We start from the raw sequence: 19404 nt of genomic DNA, 5'->3' as shown, positions 1-19404 counted from the left end.
GCTCCTCCACCCTCCAGAGCCTCCATCTGCCCATCTGTAAAGTGATCATGTGAATGCCCACCTCATAGGGTCACCGGGAGAGTTGGACCAGGTAAGGCACGAGAGGCCCCAGCTTGGCTGGCACTGGGGCGTGTTAATTTTCCACCCCTTCCTCCAGCAAGCCCTAACTACGTGCTGCGCCCAGAGAGGAGGTGTGGAACCTCACTTGTTACTGCGGAAAAACTTGAGCTCCATTTACTACTGAGAATGTATAACACTCTGATGGTCCTGCCTGGAGATCTTGTTTTTCCTCTTTGTACACGTTATTAAGCATTTAATTCCAGGTGATTTTTCTGCGACTTTTGCTTGCCTTGGGTGAGTTCTGGCATGCTGTCTTGTAAAACGAGAGGCTTTCATGCATATTGTATGACGTTTGTGTGAACAAAACCCATGTCACCCACTCATGAATAATACAACTGTTCTTGCCCTCCCCAAAGGATATTTTCCTGAACGATCCGAAGGCACAGCCACCACCTCGGAATCTCCAGGAAGTCAGTGTTGCAAATTCACTTAACTTTATTAAGTCTTGCTCTATGAAATATTTACGAGATGGAGCCAATAGCTAAGGGAAGGACAGAAAAAAACTTCAGCTATGTCATCAGAGCGCCCAGCAGCGACGGGTTTGATACAATGAACCTTGACGTGAAGGTTGACACGTCCTGGGTGTTCCGGGACGTGGAAGACAGCAGCGAGGAGCCAGGATGTGTTCCGGAAGCATCAGCCAGTAGCACAGACGTGGACACAGGGACACTCAGGAAGCAGCTGCAATCCTCCAAGCAGAAGCGGCTGGCAGTGGTGGACAAGTATGTGACATCAGAATCCGCGCTGAGGAACAGGTAGTTGTGCCGTTTTGATCTCTTTGTGTGTATTTAGCAAATCCTGGGGCATCATAATTGTGTTATCATGATGTGTTGACTTGTGTCTGCAGCCGAGGAAACAGGCTCCCCAAGGCACGTAGCTGCTGAGGGCAGTCATTTGTGCTCAGTCCCTCCTGTCTTTTCCATCCTCTGCTCCCTGGCTTCCCTCTGGACACAGCCAGTGGGAGACCCCAGAAGGCAGGAGGAAGGGAGAAGCCAGGATCTTTCCCTTCACTTCCGCTCTGGGTGTTGTCATCTCCAGCTGTGGCTGTAACTCAGACACGCTCTCTGCTTCCTCTGTGGTCCCAGCTCCTGCGGGGGGGCCTGGCTCCCCTTCCCTGGTGACACCATCTCCACCCCCAGGGCCAGAAGTGGCTCCCGGCAGTTGCTAGTTTGGGCTGCCTGTCACCTCTGCCTGGCCTTGTGGCTCTTCCACCATCTTTGTAATACTTTCTCTGCATTTGTTTCTCTCTGCTGAATTCCCTGGCCTGGGCTCTGTTTTCCTGACAGAGGTGATATGGTCCCTAGATGGGACATTTGAGTCCAGATATTTCTCCAAAGCCTGCGGTCTTTCCTGATGATTTATTGACACCTAGGCTGGCAGAATGAGGTGGGGCCTTTCATATATATCAGAGGAGAAACCCATCATGGTTATGGCTGGGATCGATTCTAATGGGCTTGCTAATATCCCAGCAACCAAGTGCCTTGGATTTTTGTGGGACTTCCCCGTTTTCCTCCATTTGCCTTCATTTCAATAAAGACAAGTCGTTAAAGGTGTGTGTACATGTGATTTACCGTTTTCCCTTTTGGTAAAACTTTTCACATGAAGTCATTCACAAATCAGAAAAATTCTTTTGTTATCCTATGTGATTACTCATTCATACATTTGTTCATTCATCCTGCAGCCTGCATTACTCCCAAGAGTCAGGCGCTAAGTCGTGTTAGTGTGCTTGGGCGGCCATGTCGAAGGCAGTCAGGCCTCACTGAATGTCGTCGATCTCTTTCTTGGTAACTGCGATTGTAAGTGAACGTGTAATGAAACCAGTTTGCCATTGGCCGATTGACATACATGAGAGCTGAGTGCCTGCAGTGTATTTGATCACAAAACATCACCAAATTTCTAAATAAAGACCCCAAACACTTCTAATATTAAACACTGAAATAAATGTGAGCTATGCATCCATTTAAGAAAGGATAATAAAAATGAGTAAGATAATAACTTACCCAACTATTCCAGTTCGGGGGGTGGGCAGCAGGGCCCTTCCCCGCAGCTGAACGCTCAGGGCAGGAACCAGCATGGACAGGGCGTCATCCCATCGCAGGGCGCACTCACAGCCAGCCCCGCCTCACTCGGATGGACCACGTAGACATGCGATTCGCTAAACCCTCGGAGCTTTGGGATGTGGGAGGAAAGCCCTGCAGACGTGGGGAGGGCGTGCCAACTCCACACAGACAGTGGCCCCGGCTGGGGATCGATTTTTATTCTCATCAATGTGATAGCGAAATGATGTGAGCAGAGCGGTGTTATTCGAGGCCTGCCGCACTGCACACTGGGTGACTCAGCAGAAACTTATTTCCTTACATTTCTGGAGCCCAAAATTCCGCGAGCAAAGTGTTGGCAGGGTTAATTTCTTCTGAGGCCTCTCTCCTGGGCTTGCAGACAGCTGCCTTCTCCCTGGTCCTCACACGGTTGTCCCTCTGTGGTGTCTGTGTCCTGATCTCTTCTTATAAGGACACCGGTCGCATTGGATTCGGGCCCACTCTAATGATTTTCTTTCAACTTAATTACCCCATTGACGGTCTTATCTCCAAATACAGTCATGTTCTGGGGTACTGGAGGTTAGTGCTTCAATATGTGAATTTTGGGGAGGATATATTCAGCCCATAGTGTTAGTCCCGGGGGTTGAGAGCCGGGGAAGGCAGGCCCCGGCCCTGAGACACTAGCGGTGTAGCCACACAAGGCTGTACGTTCAAATCTCCCTCCAGAGAGACTGGCAGCGAAAACCAGAAGGTCAGTGGGCCTGGGGCACCACGCCTGCTGGAGACAAGGGGCCAGGTAGCCAGGGCCTGGGGAATGTGGTTGGTGCCCTCTGTTCTCTTTGATGACGGGGTGTATCATCTTGCAGGAGAGGGGCGGGGGTGAAGGAGAAAAGGCTGCCATGCCAGTCCCATCCTGGCCCCCTTGAGCCCCAGATGCATAGAGCGATGTTATCTCCTTTTACAGATGAGGAAACTGAGGCTGAGAGGCTGAAATACATTTTCCAGGGTCATTAAGAGCTGAAGCCAGCATCTGGGTGTGCAATTCTGAATGTAGATTTCAGGCTGGCTAGGGTATGGTAAAAGCTAAGGAAGAGTATGCATTAGATTTGCTTCAATTAAAGAGTTAAAATATAAAAGCATTTGTTATAAAAATAACGTAACAGCTTTGCTAAAAATTTGAGAAAGAAAACCCCACTCTCATCTGCATCATAACACTATGATGTTGCACATTCATTTCCAATCTAAATGCAACAAAATTAATAATAGCTGAGCACTTACTGAGTGCTTGGTCAGTACCAAGCCACCGTTTACATGCTTGAAAAGTATTAACACAGTTAATCCTTAAAACAATACTGGAAATGGGTAATGGTATTATCCTCATTGTATAGATGCGGAAATCAAGGCACTGGGTGGTTCAGTAACTTCCCCGAGACCCCACACAGGATCTGTCAAGGCCCAGAGGGTCTCTGCAGCCGTGGCGGCTCACGCGTCCCGCTGCCGCGGTGGCGTCTCCTGGTTTCATAGCACTCTTCGCAGCACTGGATGTGGATATTTCTACAAACTTGTCCTTAGCTTCATCAGCGAAAAACGGCCCTTCATTGCCTTATTTCGTGTTTGGGGGTGTCTTAGTTTCCTGTGGCTGCTGTGACAAGTTACCACAAACTTGGTGGCTTAAACAACACAAATTGATTGTCTTAAAGTTCTGGAGGCCAGAGGTCAGAAATCAGTCTCGCTGGGCTGAAGTCAAGGTGCCAGTGGGACCGAGCTCTCCAGAGATCACAGGGGAGTCCCTGTCCTTGCCTGTTGTGTCACAGAGCTGCGTTCCTTGGCTCCTGGGGCCTTCCTCTCTCCTTGGAGCCAACAGTGCAGCATCCTGCTTCGGGGGTCACATGGCCTTCTCTAGAGTCCAGTCCCTCTGCCCCTCCTCATCAGGATGATGTGGTTGCGTTAGGACCCCTGGGTAGCCCAGGGTCACCTCCCCGTCTCAAGGTCCTCAACAGAGCCACCTCTGCAGTCTCTTTCGCATTTCAGGGTGACATCCATAGTTTCCAGGGATATATCCAGGACCTCATATATTAGGGGGCCACAATTCAGCCTGCCAAGGTGAGCTTAGTCATTTTCTGCTTAGTTTACGATTAGAAATAGTATCAGAATTAAATGCTGTCTCATATTTAATGTTGCAGTGCAATCTGAAAAGCTAAAGAGAAAGGCTTTTCTTCTTCATTTCGTATCTTGTCACATTTCACCACCCATCAGGAAGTGCTCAGTCTGACTCTGACCCGTTCACCCGGGGCTGCCTCTCTGGTCCAGTTTGGAAGGACCTTGATTGTGATCCACACACGAGTTCACGCTCCCTTCTGTCACTCTCGAGACCTTCCCTCACGGCCTGAGAACCGGAACAGGAGAGGGGACTCTGGGCCTTGTTGTTAACAATAATGCATCATTTAGCTTAACCTTCGCGGCAAGCTGCTGAGCAGGGGGCAGTGGCCTGGCTTTACAGACAGACACTGAAGATGACTGTGGTGGACCAGCCCAGTCAAGGCCCCATGGCTGGTGGATGGCAGAGCCAGGAGGCAACGCTAGGTCTTCACCCAGGGGAGCAGAGCCTGCGCTGTGTGAGCAGATCCCCCGGCAGGGACTTGGGGAAAGGAGCAAGGATCATGCAGAGCTTGTCCACGGAGGCTGTGAACACGCTATTCACGGGCATCACGGTTTTCTACTGGAGAGGCAAGCTTAGCACACAGGGGACTTGCAGCCCAGACACGAGCAGCAGACAGGCACATTCTTGCGGTGCCTCCTCCCCCAGTGGGACCAGAAGCCCAGCCTTTCCCTTTGGACTTTCAGCCGCCATCCTGCACGTATCCTTCCTGCAGAGCTGCGAGCAGAGTCCACCGTCAGTCTGGGGAGTGCTTTTGCTTGTGATGCAATCTCAATGTTTCCCCAGGGCCACACAACTCTTCCTGTGGCTTGGCCATTGCTAACTATTAGATAGTTAAGTCACTTCCAACTTCTCCCTTGGAAGAGTAAATAATACAAAGATTGATTTTTTAAATTGCAGAAACCTTTTTGTAAAATTTCAATCATTTCCTTGGAAGAGATTCATATGAAAGTAGCTAAAATGGGAGACAACAGAGCATAGGGTTAACAGTGTGATTTTAGGAGTCAGACAGGCTGGACTCTATACGGCTGCGTGACTTTGGGCAAATTGTCTTCCCTCTCTGATCCTCAGTTTCCCTTGTGTGTGATGCAGGGGTAGCAGAATCCATTTGAAGCCTGGCAATGTTGTGAAGATTAATTAAAACCAGGCAGTTGGCGCTCTCAGCCTAAATGGCTCAAGGCTCGGTCACTCTTAGTTGGTGTTACTCAAATGTGGGAGTACTGGCTTAGGGGTGAGAACACCCTCAAGATCGCTGATACATGGTATCTTATTATTCACATGCTATATTTGAAGTATTGTAGATAATCTCTAAAACTATATGTATGAATGTCGTACAAAATGTAATTTTGTCAGCACGTCAAATTGACCAAATGACAAAAAAAAAAAAGAAAAAAAAAGTTGGCCCCGGTGTCCGCGAAAGCCTCAGGCTGTGCTTACTGCATCCTGAGCGAGCCTCTCCCTCTTCCCGAGCTGCAGAATCCAGGAGCTGGAGCTGTCGGAGAAGAAACTCCTCAGGAAGGTGGATCAGCTGAGCGCCCGCGCGGCCCAGGAGAGAAGCGCCTGGCTCCGGGCCCAGGAGAAGCTGGCGGCGCTGCAGGGGGAGCTGGCCAGTCGGGTACCGTTCCCTTCTTCTTTCCGGTGCCTGTTTCCTGTCCCAGCAACGCCGCGGGAACAGGCAGCAGCTGCGGTTGAGCAGACAGTTGGGAGGGCCTGGAGAGAAGGAGTTAGAGGGATCCCAATTCTATGGTGCACGTGGTGGCTGCGGGGCCTGCAGTTGCGGGGGATGCATGGGACGACTGCATCTGCTGACCTGTGGGGGCTGCGCACGCGCTGGGGGCTCTGGTCAGAGGTTCGTTTCCACAGCCTTTGTGCCTGAGGTCCCCAGGACCAGACCATCTCCTGAGGGCAGGAGACGGCTGATGCAGGGTCACTGTCCGGCAGGTGGGATACACCGATGGGAAACAAATGACTCTAGAGCCGGAATGGGTGCCATGCGAGTGGTGCAGGCACATTGTGTGTGTGTGTGTGTGTGTGTGTGTGTGTGTGTGTGTGTGGTGGGGAGCACGAGGGTTGAGGAAAGCTACAGAGAACTGGGGCTATGTGAGTTGGGCCGTGTTGGGAAGGGCACACGAGGCATGGTAACAGCGTGGGGAGAGGCCCGGAAGTGAGGGAGAACGACCAGGACCGGGTAGAGGATGTGTGCAGGGGATGGGAGGGAGGGAGGCGGAAGGGTTCCAGAGGGGTCAGGCTGCCATGTCCTCTGTGGCGACCAAATTCTGAAGGCAGTGAGGAGCAGCGGACTTAAGCAGGGAAGGCTCAGGCTGGGATGGTCATTTTGGGGATGCCATCCTCACTGTGTGGGGGAGAGGTTCTGGTGGAGGGGAACATTGGAGACCTCCTTGGGGAAGCCGTGGGCTCTGGAGGCAGATAGATGCCTGGAACTAAACCCTGGTTATGACACTCACGAGCTGTGTGACCTTGTGCAGGTGATATAACCTCTCTGGGCCTCAGTTTCTTATCTGTGAAATGGGAATAATATAGTACCAACCGTCTCAGATTGTTGTGTGGGTTAAGTGTGAGTTAATACATGTAAAACACCTCCAACAGTAGGTATTTAAATAATGCTATCTGCCTTTATGATTATTAGCCATGATTGAAATTTTCCAGGTGAGAGATGAGGAGGGATACAGGGGAGGCCATTCTTACGAAAGACAGCAGAGGCAGAAACGACAAGACTTCAGGGCAGCTGCATGTGGTGTCCAAAGATCCGCCTGAGGAATCCTGTTGTAGTCAGTTGCTGTTTAGACTGTAGCCCAGGCATTTTCAAATCGCAGGTTGCAACCCATCGCTGGGATGTGAAATCAATTCAGTGGGTCACAACCAGCATTTTAAAAAAATGAAATAGTCTGGGAAATATGAAAAGGCATCGTGTGTGCTAAGGGGAGTGCTGTTTAATGAAAGGTTTGTTTCCACTGTACACGGCGGTGTGTGTAGGACGGGGCGATGTTCCCATGTGTTTCTTACAGTGGGATGCACACTGGCACAGCTATTAACTGCAAGAGCAGTGCAGGGCGGAAAGATTAGTTGTCCAGTTAAATTGAAATTAGTATTTGAGATGCCGGAGAGACATCCAAGTGGAGGTTTCTCCCCTTTATACTGGACTTCAGGTGCAGAAAGTCGACGAGATTCCCCTCCTCGGTTCATAGCACCGCCTCATTGCTATGCCGAGGGGAGTGCTTAACATCCAGCGCCGCTGGGCTGTGTGGAACTCCAGCCTGGAGATGGGATGTCTCAGTAGAAAATGCTGTCATAATATTCTTTGAGCCATGCCCTACGTGCATGTGAATCAGACACAGCCCTGCAAAGGACAGGTTCATAGTGCGATGGGGAACAGAGGACGAGGGGACAGCAAGTGAAGTGTGGTGAGGGAGGCGGGAAGCGCTGCAGGGACCGGCAGTTTCTGCAGGACACCGAGCCCTTTCCCACCCGCGTCTTTTTGTTCATTGCCGGCTTGTGTGGTGCGTGTGCTCCAGGAAAATGCCTGTCATGAAACTTCATTGCCAGAGGAGGAGCGAGTTCAGAGTGATGAGGGGGCTCGCCCGGACCTCTTGGTCATCACTCTGTCTGGCTACCAGCCAGCCTCCAGCCCCTAACACAAAATCTCTTGCCAGAGGCATCTGCATTTTGAAGTAGTACGTGAATGAGTTTTCTGTGCTCTCGGTAGCTGAGCTCTGTTGTCATATGTCCGGTAAGCATTTATATACAAAGATGCTCATTTCTGTAGTGACCAGTGTCATTGTGAAAGCTGTCGAAGGCAGACCCATCCAGGTGATGGAGCCCCATCCACTGAGCACCGTGCAGCACTGATCACAGAATTTGCACCATCGGGAAAACCAGGAGACTTTTCCTCCCAGGGACTCTGACTCCAGCTTTTGTCTACCCCAACACGCCCCGAGACAAACTATTCAAACAAAGCTTGTCTGAGCTATTCCCAAGTTTCTGCTTTCACATTTGCTCTTTGCTTGTTTGCTTTTGTTTTCTTCAAGTGTTCTGGCAGAGTGGCAGCAGCAGGCACTAGCAGTCAAAAGAAAGCTTCACATGGAGGCAGGTCCACCTGTTTGCTTGAGTTCATTCCAAAAATTAGGCAAAGACTCTAATTTTCGAAGTGGGTGGTGCATCCCAGTCCAGTGCATCCCGGTCCACTTCAGTAGCACATGGGTGGGGAGGAGGAAAGCTTAAAAGCAGGGAGACGTGTTCTCTGGTCAGGCAGGTTGGCCAGGTGAGGAAAGAAAAGGCCTGAGTCAGATGCAAGGGGACGGGAGTGCTGGCTGCAGGGAACTTTAGCCGTGTGCTGTGCAATTGCTCCTGAGTACCCCCAGGGGCTGTAGCAGTACCTGTCTCCAAGGGGGAGTATCCACAATAATGATAGCCGCTGCGGTACTGGTGTCCTGGTGCACCAGCCAGAGCTGGGGACCTTCCTTGGGCCAGTCGTTGATCTTTTAGGTGCTGGGAAATGGGGAGCTCTGCGTAGTGCTGGGATGGAGGTGGGGACACTCAGGAGGCTCCGGCAGCAGCTGTTTACACACTGGTGTGGCCGTATTCAGCACTGGGACAGCTCCAGTGGCAGTTGGGGTGTGTTACGGCTGAGGGGCGTCCTGCTGGCTGCACGGCACCCGTGCAAGGACTCAGGGAGCACCTGTGTGTGCAGGGCCCTGCCTAGGGTGAAATGAAGGAGGCACTCGCCTCCTGTGCAAAGTTTAAGGGGCACCAAAAACTCTGTCATGGAGATAAATAATATTTCGATGCAATATTTTAATGCAAAAACAATTATACAAAAAATACGCCAAGCACAAAGTATGGAAATGTTAAGGAAAGACAGGATCAATGTGAGCGACCCTGTGTCCTTTGGGCTTCCTGACGCCCTCATCCACCGTGAACTTGTAGGTGCGGGAGAAGGAGAGCGTGGCCCGGAGGCAGCTGCTGCGGCTGCGGGAGCAGCTGCGGCGCAAGGACGAGGCGCTGGGGCGGCAGGCGGTGGCCCTGGAGCGCTGCCAGCGGGTCCAGCGGCGCCAGCTGGGCCTGGTGCGCGAGCAGGAGTGCGTCCTGCGGGCGCAGGTGCGGCGGCTGGAGCGTGACGTGCAGCGCCTATGCCGCGCCGCCGGCCTCCTGCTGGCCCGGCTGCACTCCGCGGGCCCAGGTCCCCAGGGCGCCGAGGCCGCTGCAGAGCTGTGCGCCCTGCAGGCGAGGGCCGAGCGCGAGCGGGAGGAGGCGGCGCGCCGGCTGCGGGAGCAGAGAGCCAGCGAGTGCTGGCTCCGCTGGCAGCTGGAGGAGCTGCGCTGCTGCGTGTATGGGCTGACGCTGTCGGAGATCGGCCTGCTTGGGCAGGTGGAGGACCTCGCCGAGCAGAACCGCACCCTGCGACAGGAGCTGGGAGCCCGGGCGCCTGCTGGTCACTGCAGCCTGGTAAGTGGCCGGAGCCCAGGGCAGGAGTAACCTTTTGTTTTCTTTCTCCTGTAGCCACTTGGTCAAGTCATTGACTCATCTGTTCCTCGTCTTCTCTCCATACACCCATCTCAGCCAGCCCGATCCATCCTTCATTCCACCCATTCTCCTACCCACCCCTCCACCCGTCCAGCCTCACCACCCATTCCTGCAACACGGGATCTCACTGGCCATCTGCCCATGCACTCGTCTCCCACTACCCGTGTGTCCACTCACCCATCCATCCACCAATGCACTCACTCGTCCACCACCCACCACCCAGCTTGTCCACCCACCAACCACTTGTCCACCCACCCGCTGTCGTCTTCCTGTTCGTCCTGACATCTGCTTGTCCACCCAGCACCTATTAGCCCCCTTACCGAACCACTTGTTTACCTATTATTGAAGTCTATTCCGGCTGTTACAACAGAATACCATAGACTGGGTGGCTTATAAACAACAGAAAGTTATTTCTCATAGTTTTGGAGGCTGGAAGTCCCAGATTGAGGCACTGGCAGATTTGGGGTCCACTTCCTGGTACTTTCTCACTCTGTCTCACGTGGTGGAAGGGTGAGGGAGCTCTCTGGGGTCTCTTTTATAAGGGCACTAATCCTATCCATGAGGGATTCACCCTCATGACCTTATCATCTCCCAAAGGCCCCATCTCCTTACACCCTCCTGTTGGGGATTAGGATTTTGACATATTAGGAGGGGGGACACAGACATTCGGACTCTCGCACCCACCCACCCACTTGTCTACCCACGTTCCATCATCTTCTCATTCGCCCCACCATCTGTTTGTCCATCTGTCTCCCAATAAACCACTTGCAGGCAGCCAACCAGCCACCCCATATCCCTCGGCATCTGTCCCCTCCTGTCCCTCCATCTGTCCAACATCCAGTGAGTCCCTGCTGCGCGCCAGGCCCTGTGCGGTGTCACGGGACTCTCATGTGCTTGGGAAATCTCTTCTGGCCCACCGCCTCCCTGCCCAAAGCAATCGCCCCTTCTTCTTCCCTCACAGCCCCAAAGGCGATGGCAGTTCCCTCGTGAAAGTTCCGTATGTGCATCTTCAGTTCTCTTTCTTTAGACTGTGAGCCCCTGGGGGCAGGATCCAGGCCTGACTGGTCTTTACAGCTTTAGTCCCCGTAGCAGCACGCGGGAGGCCCCAGGACTTTGGAGTAGAGAGCACATGGGGTAGGGTCCCTTTCTGGTTTGCATATTTACTAGCTACGTGACGCCGGGCAAGTTTCTTGAACTCTGGAGGGCAGGGTGGACGTCATTTGACTGATGGAAGAGTAAAAACATTTAATGCATTCCTGCCATGTGTGTGGCCCCCTCCTGGGTGTTTCAAAGACACTTCGTTTAATGCTCATGAAGACCGTGAGGCAGGTACTGCTGGTCTCATTCCACAGACGAGGATGCTGAGGCTCAGAGGGCAGCCTCTATTGTCACACATCTGTTGTCACACAGCTAGTAAGGGACGAAAGTGGAATTTGACCCAAATGTGATGTGAGTCCGAAGCTCACTGTTTCTGCTGCACCAAACTGCCTCCCCGAAAAGAGCCCTGCTTCTCCCCTGGGGTCAAGCTGAGTTTCGGGAGAAATGAGTGAGCGACCCTAGCCCAAAGAGGAGTGCTCATTTTTAAAAAATCAAATTTATCCTCAAACTTGAACAATCTATTTCAAGTTACCTGGGACTTTAAACGCTCTACATTATCTCGGGGTAATACCTGTCTTGCCCAGGTTATTTAGCTAATGGCTTTATCTGTGGTCTCAGTTTACCCGTATGCCACTCTATCCTCCCATTGTCACTCTCATGCGTTTCCTGTTCGTTCTTCCTCCCTTATGTTCATCAGATAAAAGGAAAACAAAGTGTACCTTTAATATTGGCACCTTGTAATTTTGGAAAATAAATTGTGCATAGATGGAAATTGTCATTTAAAATTCTCTTCCACAACTTTTCTAAACAAAAGCCTTTAATTTAGGCTGTTGGTCTCTCCATCTGTCCCATATACCCCCAGCCAGCTCTGCCCTCGTGTTGGGAACGTCGTCTCTCATCAGCTGAGTAGCAGAGAGAGTGGAGCTGCCATGTAGGAGCACACAGGGCTAAAACGCGATCCTGCAACGCGGGAGCCGTGCGTCGCGGGGCGAGCTGCTCACGCCCAGAGATGCAGGTGGAGGACTCCAGCTCTGCCTCCCACCTTGGGCAGATTCCTAAACTTTCTGCGCCCCAGTGTTCCAAAGTGTGAAATGGGACTAATGCTGGGATGACACTAATAATATTTCTTCCCAGCATGGCTATGAGGATGAAATAAGAAAGTACAGGGAAAGGTCTGAGCATGGTGCTTGGTACGTAGTGAGGGATCCGTCAAATCCAGCTTCACTCTCCGTCACCATCACCACGGCCACCAGCAGCAGCAGCATCACCACCGTCATCCACCCAACCATCCCTTTTGGTGCTTATCCTCACATGGCAGGATGCTGGGGAGAGTCACCCACACTACTGGACATTGTAGGTTTCTCTCTCTTGGCTTTTTATGTGTTTTTGCCAAGGGCTTGTCCTGGATTGGAGTAGGTTAAGTGGGAGTGTGATTTGTCTCCGTGGGTCCTCTGGAATGGCTGCTGGAAGCACAGCTGGCAGGGACCTGGGGTGGACAGGGCCTGTGGTCACCAGCTCCCACGTCCCCGTGGCCTGTGGATGGGCTATGGAGGGGCTGAGAGAACCGCAGTGGCCTTCTGGGAAGGGCCACCCAGAGCAGGTCATTTCACTTCTTTTAGCCATAATTTCCTGATAGGCAGATCAGCACGTGAGTACTACATTGCTAAAGCTGCTGTAACCCAGTACCGCAAGCTGGGTGCCTGAGACAACTGAGATGTCTCCTCTTCTGGCTCTGGAGGCTGGGAAATCCTAGATCAAGGCGTGGGCAGGGCTGGTGCCTCTTGAGCGCTGGGAGGGGGACTCTGTCCCAGGCCCACCTCCTCAGCTTGTGGGTGGCCTTCTTCACATCACCTTCCCTCTGCAGCTGTCTGTGTCCAAGTTTCCCCTTGTTGTAAGAACACCAGCATGTTTGATCAGGGCCCCACCCTACCCCAGTGTGACCCCATCTTGACTGAGTACCTCTGTAAGGACCCTATTTCCAAATAAGGTCACATTCTGTGGACCTGGGGATCAGGATTTCAACATGTGACTTTCAGGGGATGAAATTCAATTCATGACAAGTGTCCCTCTGGATGAACTTGTTCTGAGGACCCACAAGATGACAAAGCTCTGTGGGTTCCAGATCCCTGATGGCAGGGAACGTGTGCTACTTCTGGAGCTTTGCATGGGCAGATATAAACAGTCCCTAATGTGTACCGAAGCACCTTTTTGTGCTGTTGACCTTATCCTCATTTTACAGAGGAGGAAGTGGAGGCACCTACTGGTCCATGACCTGCTCAGGGTCATGCAGATGTTAAGTGGCGTGTCTTAGTCTGTTTAGGCTGCTATAGCACGTGGCTGCAGACTGAGTGGCTTAAACAACAAACCCATTTATTTCTCGCAGTTCTAGGGGCTGGGAAGGCTCTGAGATTGAGGCACCTGCGGACGTAGTGTCTGGCGACGACCCACTTCCCGGCGCGGTGCAGAGAGCAGAGAGGAAGCAGGCTCTCTCCAGGCGCTTCCGAGGGTCCACCTCGTGGCCTGATCATGCCCCAAAGGCCTCACCTCCTAATATTGTCCCTTTGGGGATTTGGGTTTCAACAGATGGATTTTGGGGGACACAGACATCAGACTGTAATGTGGTAGGACCCAGATTGGCACCTTGGTGGGCTGACCCCGTAGCTGCGCTGTAAATGCCGTGCCCAGCTCGGCAGATCCCCGTCAGTGGGTCAGTGTCAGTGCAGGCGCGTGTTCTTGCTGCCTGTGCTTGGCGCAGGCCTGAGCTCAGCCCACGGGCTGGGGCTGAGTCAGACAAGACCTGCCTGCACAGGATGACAGACGACAGCCTGGGAGGAGGGGTAGGGACAAGGAAGGAGTAGGAAAAGGCACCCCGTGGAGCCTGTGGATCACTGTGACGACCCTGGTGTTGGAATGCAGGCTGGACCTGGGCCACAGGGTGTGACAAGGCTGCCAGGCCCTGTCCTTGTCTCAGAGCAGCTGATGGCCTAGACTTAGAGTATCTGAGGTCAAACAGGGCCACCTGGAGAGGGAGAAGTCTCCGTCAGAGGGCCCCCAGGGAATGTGAGGTGCCAGCCAGCCACGGGCTCTTAGGCTGGGTGCAGCCTGAGACTGTGAACATCCGAATGCTAGAACCTCTCGATAAGGAAGCTGCAGAGCCGAGGCGACCCTTTGGGGCCCTGGTCAGAGTGGCTCCAGACCCAGCGGCCAGCGTACGTGGCTTCCAGTCCTCTGCTCATCTGTGAAGTCACACGTAGAGTCCAGAGAGCAGCTTACATCGTGACTTCCCAAAGCTGCCAGTGTGTTTTCGCAGGGGCGGTGAGTGACCGTGAGGACCGAGAGCAGGTCTTTCTCTGGATAACTGTGGCGACCACCAAAGCGTCTCCCTCCGTGACCCCTCTGCTGTGGCCCCCATTGCCTCAGGATCAAGCTCCACCTCCTAACCATGGCATTCAAGGCCCCTGGAGCTCTGGCCTGGGACTCCTTCTTCATGCTCAGTCCCCTCTACCCTGCTCCAGCCACTCTGAGCTCCTGCAGGTCCCTGAACATGTCAGGCTCTTCTGGCCTATAAACTTTCCCCGTGTCTAGAAGTTTCTACTGCCTGCCCCTGTTTAGACTGTTTGGCAAACCCATTCAGCAGGAATGTTGCTTCCTCCAGGAGGACTTTCCTGAGCTCACATCAGCTCATTCACTCCTCAGTGCCGCATGTGACACGACCCTTCTGGTGGCCCTCTTGTTCCCTGTGCCAGGCCGCCGGCCCCACAGCCACGTGACCCTCCTCATCACCAGCGGGTTCCAACTTGGCTCCAAATCCCTGCCCTGGGATGTGAAATGTTTCATGAGCGAGTGACTCAGTGGATAAATCAACATGGGAAGGTATTTGCTCCACTGCCCATGGGCAATGGAAACTTCTGGCCGAAGGGACTGCTGCTCAATGGCAGTGCTGGGCAGTGAGGCATAGAAATTGGGATTTGTGCAACAGAAAGAAAGTCATTGCAAAGGCTGACATTTATCACGCGCTACTCGCCTGCCTGGCACAGTAACGAGCTGCATTCCCCCAACGAGCTTATGAAGTAGTAGAATTATTGATTCTCATTTTGCAGAGGGGGAAACTGAGGCAGGAGGTAAGGTCACTTGCCCAAGGAAGTGAAAGCAGCAGTACCTGAAAGGAGGCACAGGCTTCGCCACCACCTTTGTGACGTCTGGTGTGCTCTGGGAGCTGTGGCGTGACTTATGGTGAGGGCAGTTTTTATGAGAATGGCAAGATAGACGTGCTTTATCTGCAGATGTGTCTGAGTGCTTTTCCGTGAGTGCGCGCTGGGCGCCGGCCGTGTCCCAGGCACAGTAATCCAGGCACGAACCCTGCTCCCCAAAGCTTGTAGGGGAGACAGACGCAGACACAATCATTGGTGCTCCAGTGCTGTTAGGGCAGAGGACAGTGTAGGACTGCGGCCTGGCCTGGAGGGTGACAGGGACGCTCATGCAGAGAGATGAACAGTTAAGCTCCTCAAATGTCCTTGTCCAGTGTTGTCCCAGAGCTAAGATCACGCTCCAGTGTCAGGGCCTTTAGGAATTACTGGTGAGTAGAGCAACCCCTGGTGGCAGCTACAAAAATCTTTTTGTTGTTTGCTGAATTGTAGGCAGCCGCTTGCTCACGGCTTGTGTCTGCGCAAAGCTGCATGTTGCACGTTTGTTACCCTGGCAGCAGGCAAGGCTTTAAAGAACAGTGTTGATAATGTCAAAAACTAAAACACAGGCAAAAGGCATGAACATACAAATAATATAAAAGAAAATACAAATGGCCAGTGGTCTTACCAAAAACGGTCAGCTGCATTAGTTATAAGATAAATGCAAATAATCAAAACCTCAGGATTCCATTTTCTTACATTTGTCAAATATTAAAAGATCTCGCTGCTGTGGAGGGTTTGAGCTATTGAGAGCATAAATGGGATCATCCTTTGGGAAGGCTGTCAACCAGTATTACCTGCCTCGAAAATACCTATTCCTGTTTCTTAGCCACTTGACTTCCATGAACGTATCCAAAAAGTGGCCAGAGGGTGTGGATGAGTTATGCACAGTGATGTTTATCTCAGAGCCGGTTTATAGTTGGTAAAAACTGGAAACAACCTACATGTCCAATAAGAAGGCATTGGTTTGGTAATTTAAGGCATGCCTTATGGCGGAGGATGTTAGGTAGCTATAAAAACCACATTGCAGAAACTTGTGGAGAAATGATCTTTCTGTATCATTAAATGGAAAACGCACAAAGCACAAATTTACATTTCGTGTAAGGAGAAATTGTATAGTGTCTATGCATAGGAAAATGTCCGTGCATAGAACCCCAGGAGGATATATTCTAACACGTTAGTGTTTGTGTCTGGACATCATTGTATTCCTCATTTTCTTCTTTTTGCTTAGCTTTCAAAATAATTGCACATTAACACTGAAATCAGACCAAGTTGTAGGCAAGTGTTTTCTGGAGTGTTGAAAAGTAGGAAAGCCTGGCCAGGCTGGGCCGCGTGCAAAGCAGGAAGGGACAGAGAAAGCCCCACATCACGTCTGGAGACCTGAGCGTGGCACCTGTTCTCCCACTGACTTGCTGTTTGACCGTGGACAGCTCACTCACCCTCTCTGAGGGATGACTTCGTCACCTGTGAAAGGAAGGGGAGAAATGGACAGTGGGTAACACTGTAGCACGGCATCACCTTCCAGGGTGTCCCCCAGTGGATGCCGCCTCCTTGAGGCAGGGATCTGTGGGGGTTCATCCACGGCCGTACCCCGGCTCCAGTGCACGTGCTCAGGGAGCATTTGTGGAATTGCATAGAGGTCAACCTTGGCATTGAAACAAAGTCCAAGTGGGATCTGTGATTAAAAAGTGACGACCGTTGCTCCCTTCCTGAGACGTGAAAGTGGCTTTCGATGCTGCCCCCCCCCCGGCCTCTTCCCTTTCCCTCTGCTCCTTCCTCCGTCCTTCCCCTCCCCTGTCTCCTGCTCGCCTTTGAATTTCTCTCTCTTTCCTTCTCCATCCGACCCCCCTCTTCTTTCTCGTTCACTCTCGTTGTCTCCTTTCCTGTCTGTCTTCGGTCTCTTTTCATTTCCTCTTCTCCTTCTCACTCCTGTGCTGACTTTGAGATGCGACGGAAGTGTTTAATTCTGATCAAGTGGGAGCCAAATGGCAGCAGGCTGTGAGCCCCGGGGGGTGGCAGCCAGTCGGGAGTCCCTCGGGACAGATGGCCCTGCCCAGCCCTCTGGTTTTCACTGGTTTGGGCCGAGGCTCCTGCATCGGTACTCGTTGAAAGCTTCTGGGTGATTCTGTCACCCAGCATTGAGGTCCTTGGTTCATGAGCAAACGTGCACATGACAGAAACCATCACACGTGTAAATGGGAGGTCACGTACTGGAGGGTGACGAGATGATGCTGAGAGGGAGGGCGATGAGGACTTCATTTGGGGGAGGGCCAAGGAAGGCCAGAGAAGGCTCCTGCAGCATCTGGCCTCCACGCTGGTCCCAGGAGGGCAGGAGGTCAGCCAGGCAGCGGGCGCGGAGAGAGGTCCAGGCCAACGCTCCGAGGCTCGAGGCCCTTCCAGGAGCATGGAGGGGGTGGGTGGAGCGGGCTGGGGAGGCCAGCGGGGGTTTTAGCTTTCGGCGCAGTGGGAAGCGCTGATGGCTGAGAACAGGAGAGCCACCTGATCCACTTTCCATTTTAGTACCTTCGCTTCCATCGCCCAGACGCAGAGTGGAACATGGAAGGGAGGGGCCAAGAGCCAGGTGCGGGAAGGCTTTGCCTGCGGCACGTGATCGATCCCTCCCGGGAGGGCCAGGCGGAAGGAATAGAACGTGCAGAGGAGGCCTCGGAGGCATGGAGAGCTGGGGCAGGCAGGTGGCCACCGTGAGGGGGAGCCAGAGTGCTGAGCGGCAGGGGAGTGACAGCCGTGGGTGGCCTCAGGCGCCTGCTGCAGCACGTGCACTGTCCCCTGGCCTGAGTGCAGCTGAGGGAGGCCTTGCCGTCCGAGGGTCTCCCTGGAAGCTACAAGAAGGATGCGAGGGGCGTCTGCTGAGGGCAGGTTTAGGGCCTGGGGAACAGGCGGGGAGGGGACAGGGCATTTAATGTTCATTTCTGTTTCCACCTCACCTGGAACCTCACCTGGCACCTAGTAGGAGCCTAATAAGTGCTTGCTGAATAAATGCTCTAATAAGTCCAAAACATCTGCTTTCTTCTGCTTCTATCCATCCATCTAATTGTCATTTATTGAGCACCTACTGTGTGCCAGGCTGGGGTGCGGGTGCAGACAAAATGACGCCATTTCCCCCTGAAGGAGCTCACAGTCTAGTCGGGGAGGGGCGAGTCGGCCAACAGCACCAGGTTAGGACAGGTGGCGGAAGCAGCCCGGGGCAGCGGGAGCCCAGCGAGACCTGGCCTGAGCCCCTTGTGGATGGGAGTGGGAGCTGATTTTCTTCTGCCCGCCCCATGCCTCCACCCGCAGCAACAGGAAGGAGTCGCCTCTGAGGAATGGTGATCTGTCAAGGGGGCAGCCAGCGCCAAGCTCCCCGCTGCCTGCCTTTTGGAGAGGGGCCAGGGGAGAGGCTTGCCCAAGGTACCCAGTGGAAGCATTTGGGACTTGTTGACAATTGAGGGACAGGGCTGTCCAAGCCCCCTCGGCAGACACCCGCTTCCCTTGGTGGAACACTGAGAGAACTTCCGCACAGGAAGGGGGGGGCTGGAGCCTCGGGTGCCCCTTTGGGGGGCACAGTTGCATCCTGGCTGGACCGACAAGCTCCTCCAAGGACCTAATGCCACCATCATTGTCTACTGGAAGGCGCCCAGGTGCTGAGAGGAGGCAGTGTGGCCTGGGGAACCCAGCACAGGACCAGGCTGTGCTGCCAGGCCATGCATGCCCTCTGCTCTCTGAGCCTCGGTCTCCTCACCTATGAGGGGACTCATCCCCCTGCCAGGGAGGGACCCGTGGGGATGGGCTTGGAGTGGACACTTCAGCCAGGACACTGACAGCTCCTGACTTCCTTTGTCTTGCTCCAGGACGCGCTGGATTGTGTTCAGGGCACCTCATTGCACCTGCCCAGGGAGGAGGCGCCAGAGGCCTGCGAAAGCCAGGGCTGGGGAACCCGCCTCCGGTCCGGTGACGGCCCTGGACCAGGGGCCTCCGCAGGTGTGTGGGCGCCTCTGTGCATGCAGGGTGGGGTGCCTGGGCCACACTTAATCCTCGTGATGTCCTGATGATGCAGGGGGAGGGGTGGTCCCCCTCCACAGACAGGAAGCTGAAGCTCAGAAGGTAGTGTCACTTGCTCAGTGTCACACAGCTGGTAAAGGTGGGACCAGAGTGAGCAACACCCATGAGGGGGTCTTTGACTTAGGCTCACACCCCTGGCCCTCGGGAGGGTTCCAGCCAGGGGCCCAGCATGCCAGCAGGCTGGCAGCCGGGGCCTGTCTCCACGGAA

At 53.3% G+C, this 19404-nt stretch overlaps 1 protein-coding gene across 1 annotated transcript in view; it reads left to right on the top strand.

The window, feature by feature from the left end:
- Positions 1–588: 588 nt before the first annotated feature.
- LOC105825148 overlaps positions 589–19404 on the top strand; it is a 47957-nt gene continuing 29141 nt past the window's right edge. The window contains exons 1-4 of the mRNA XM_012662839.1: positions 589–875; positions 5791–5929; positions 9259–9777; positions 18986–19115. Of these exons, the coding sequence (XP_012518293.1) occupies positions 589–875; positions 5791–5929; positions 9259–9777; positions 18986–19115 (1075 nt within the window). The remainder of the gene's footprint in view (positions 876–5790; positions 5930–9258; positions 9778–18985; positions 19116–19404) is intronic.

Source organism: Propithecus coquereli, unplaced genomic scaffold, assembly GCF_000956105.1.
Source record: "Propithecus coquereli isolate 6110/MARCELLA unplaced genomic scaffold, Pcoq_1.0 Scaffold785, whole genome shotgun sequence".
Classification (NCBI taxonomy): domain Eukaryota; kingdom Metazoa; phylum Chordata; class Mammalia; order Primates; family Indriidae; genus Propithecus; species Propithecus coquereli.
The sequence above is the reverse complement of the archived record's forward strand: the minus strand, read 5'-3'. Positions and strand labels throughout refer to the sequence as shown.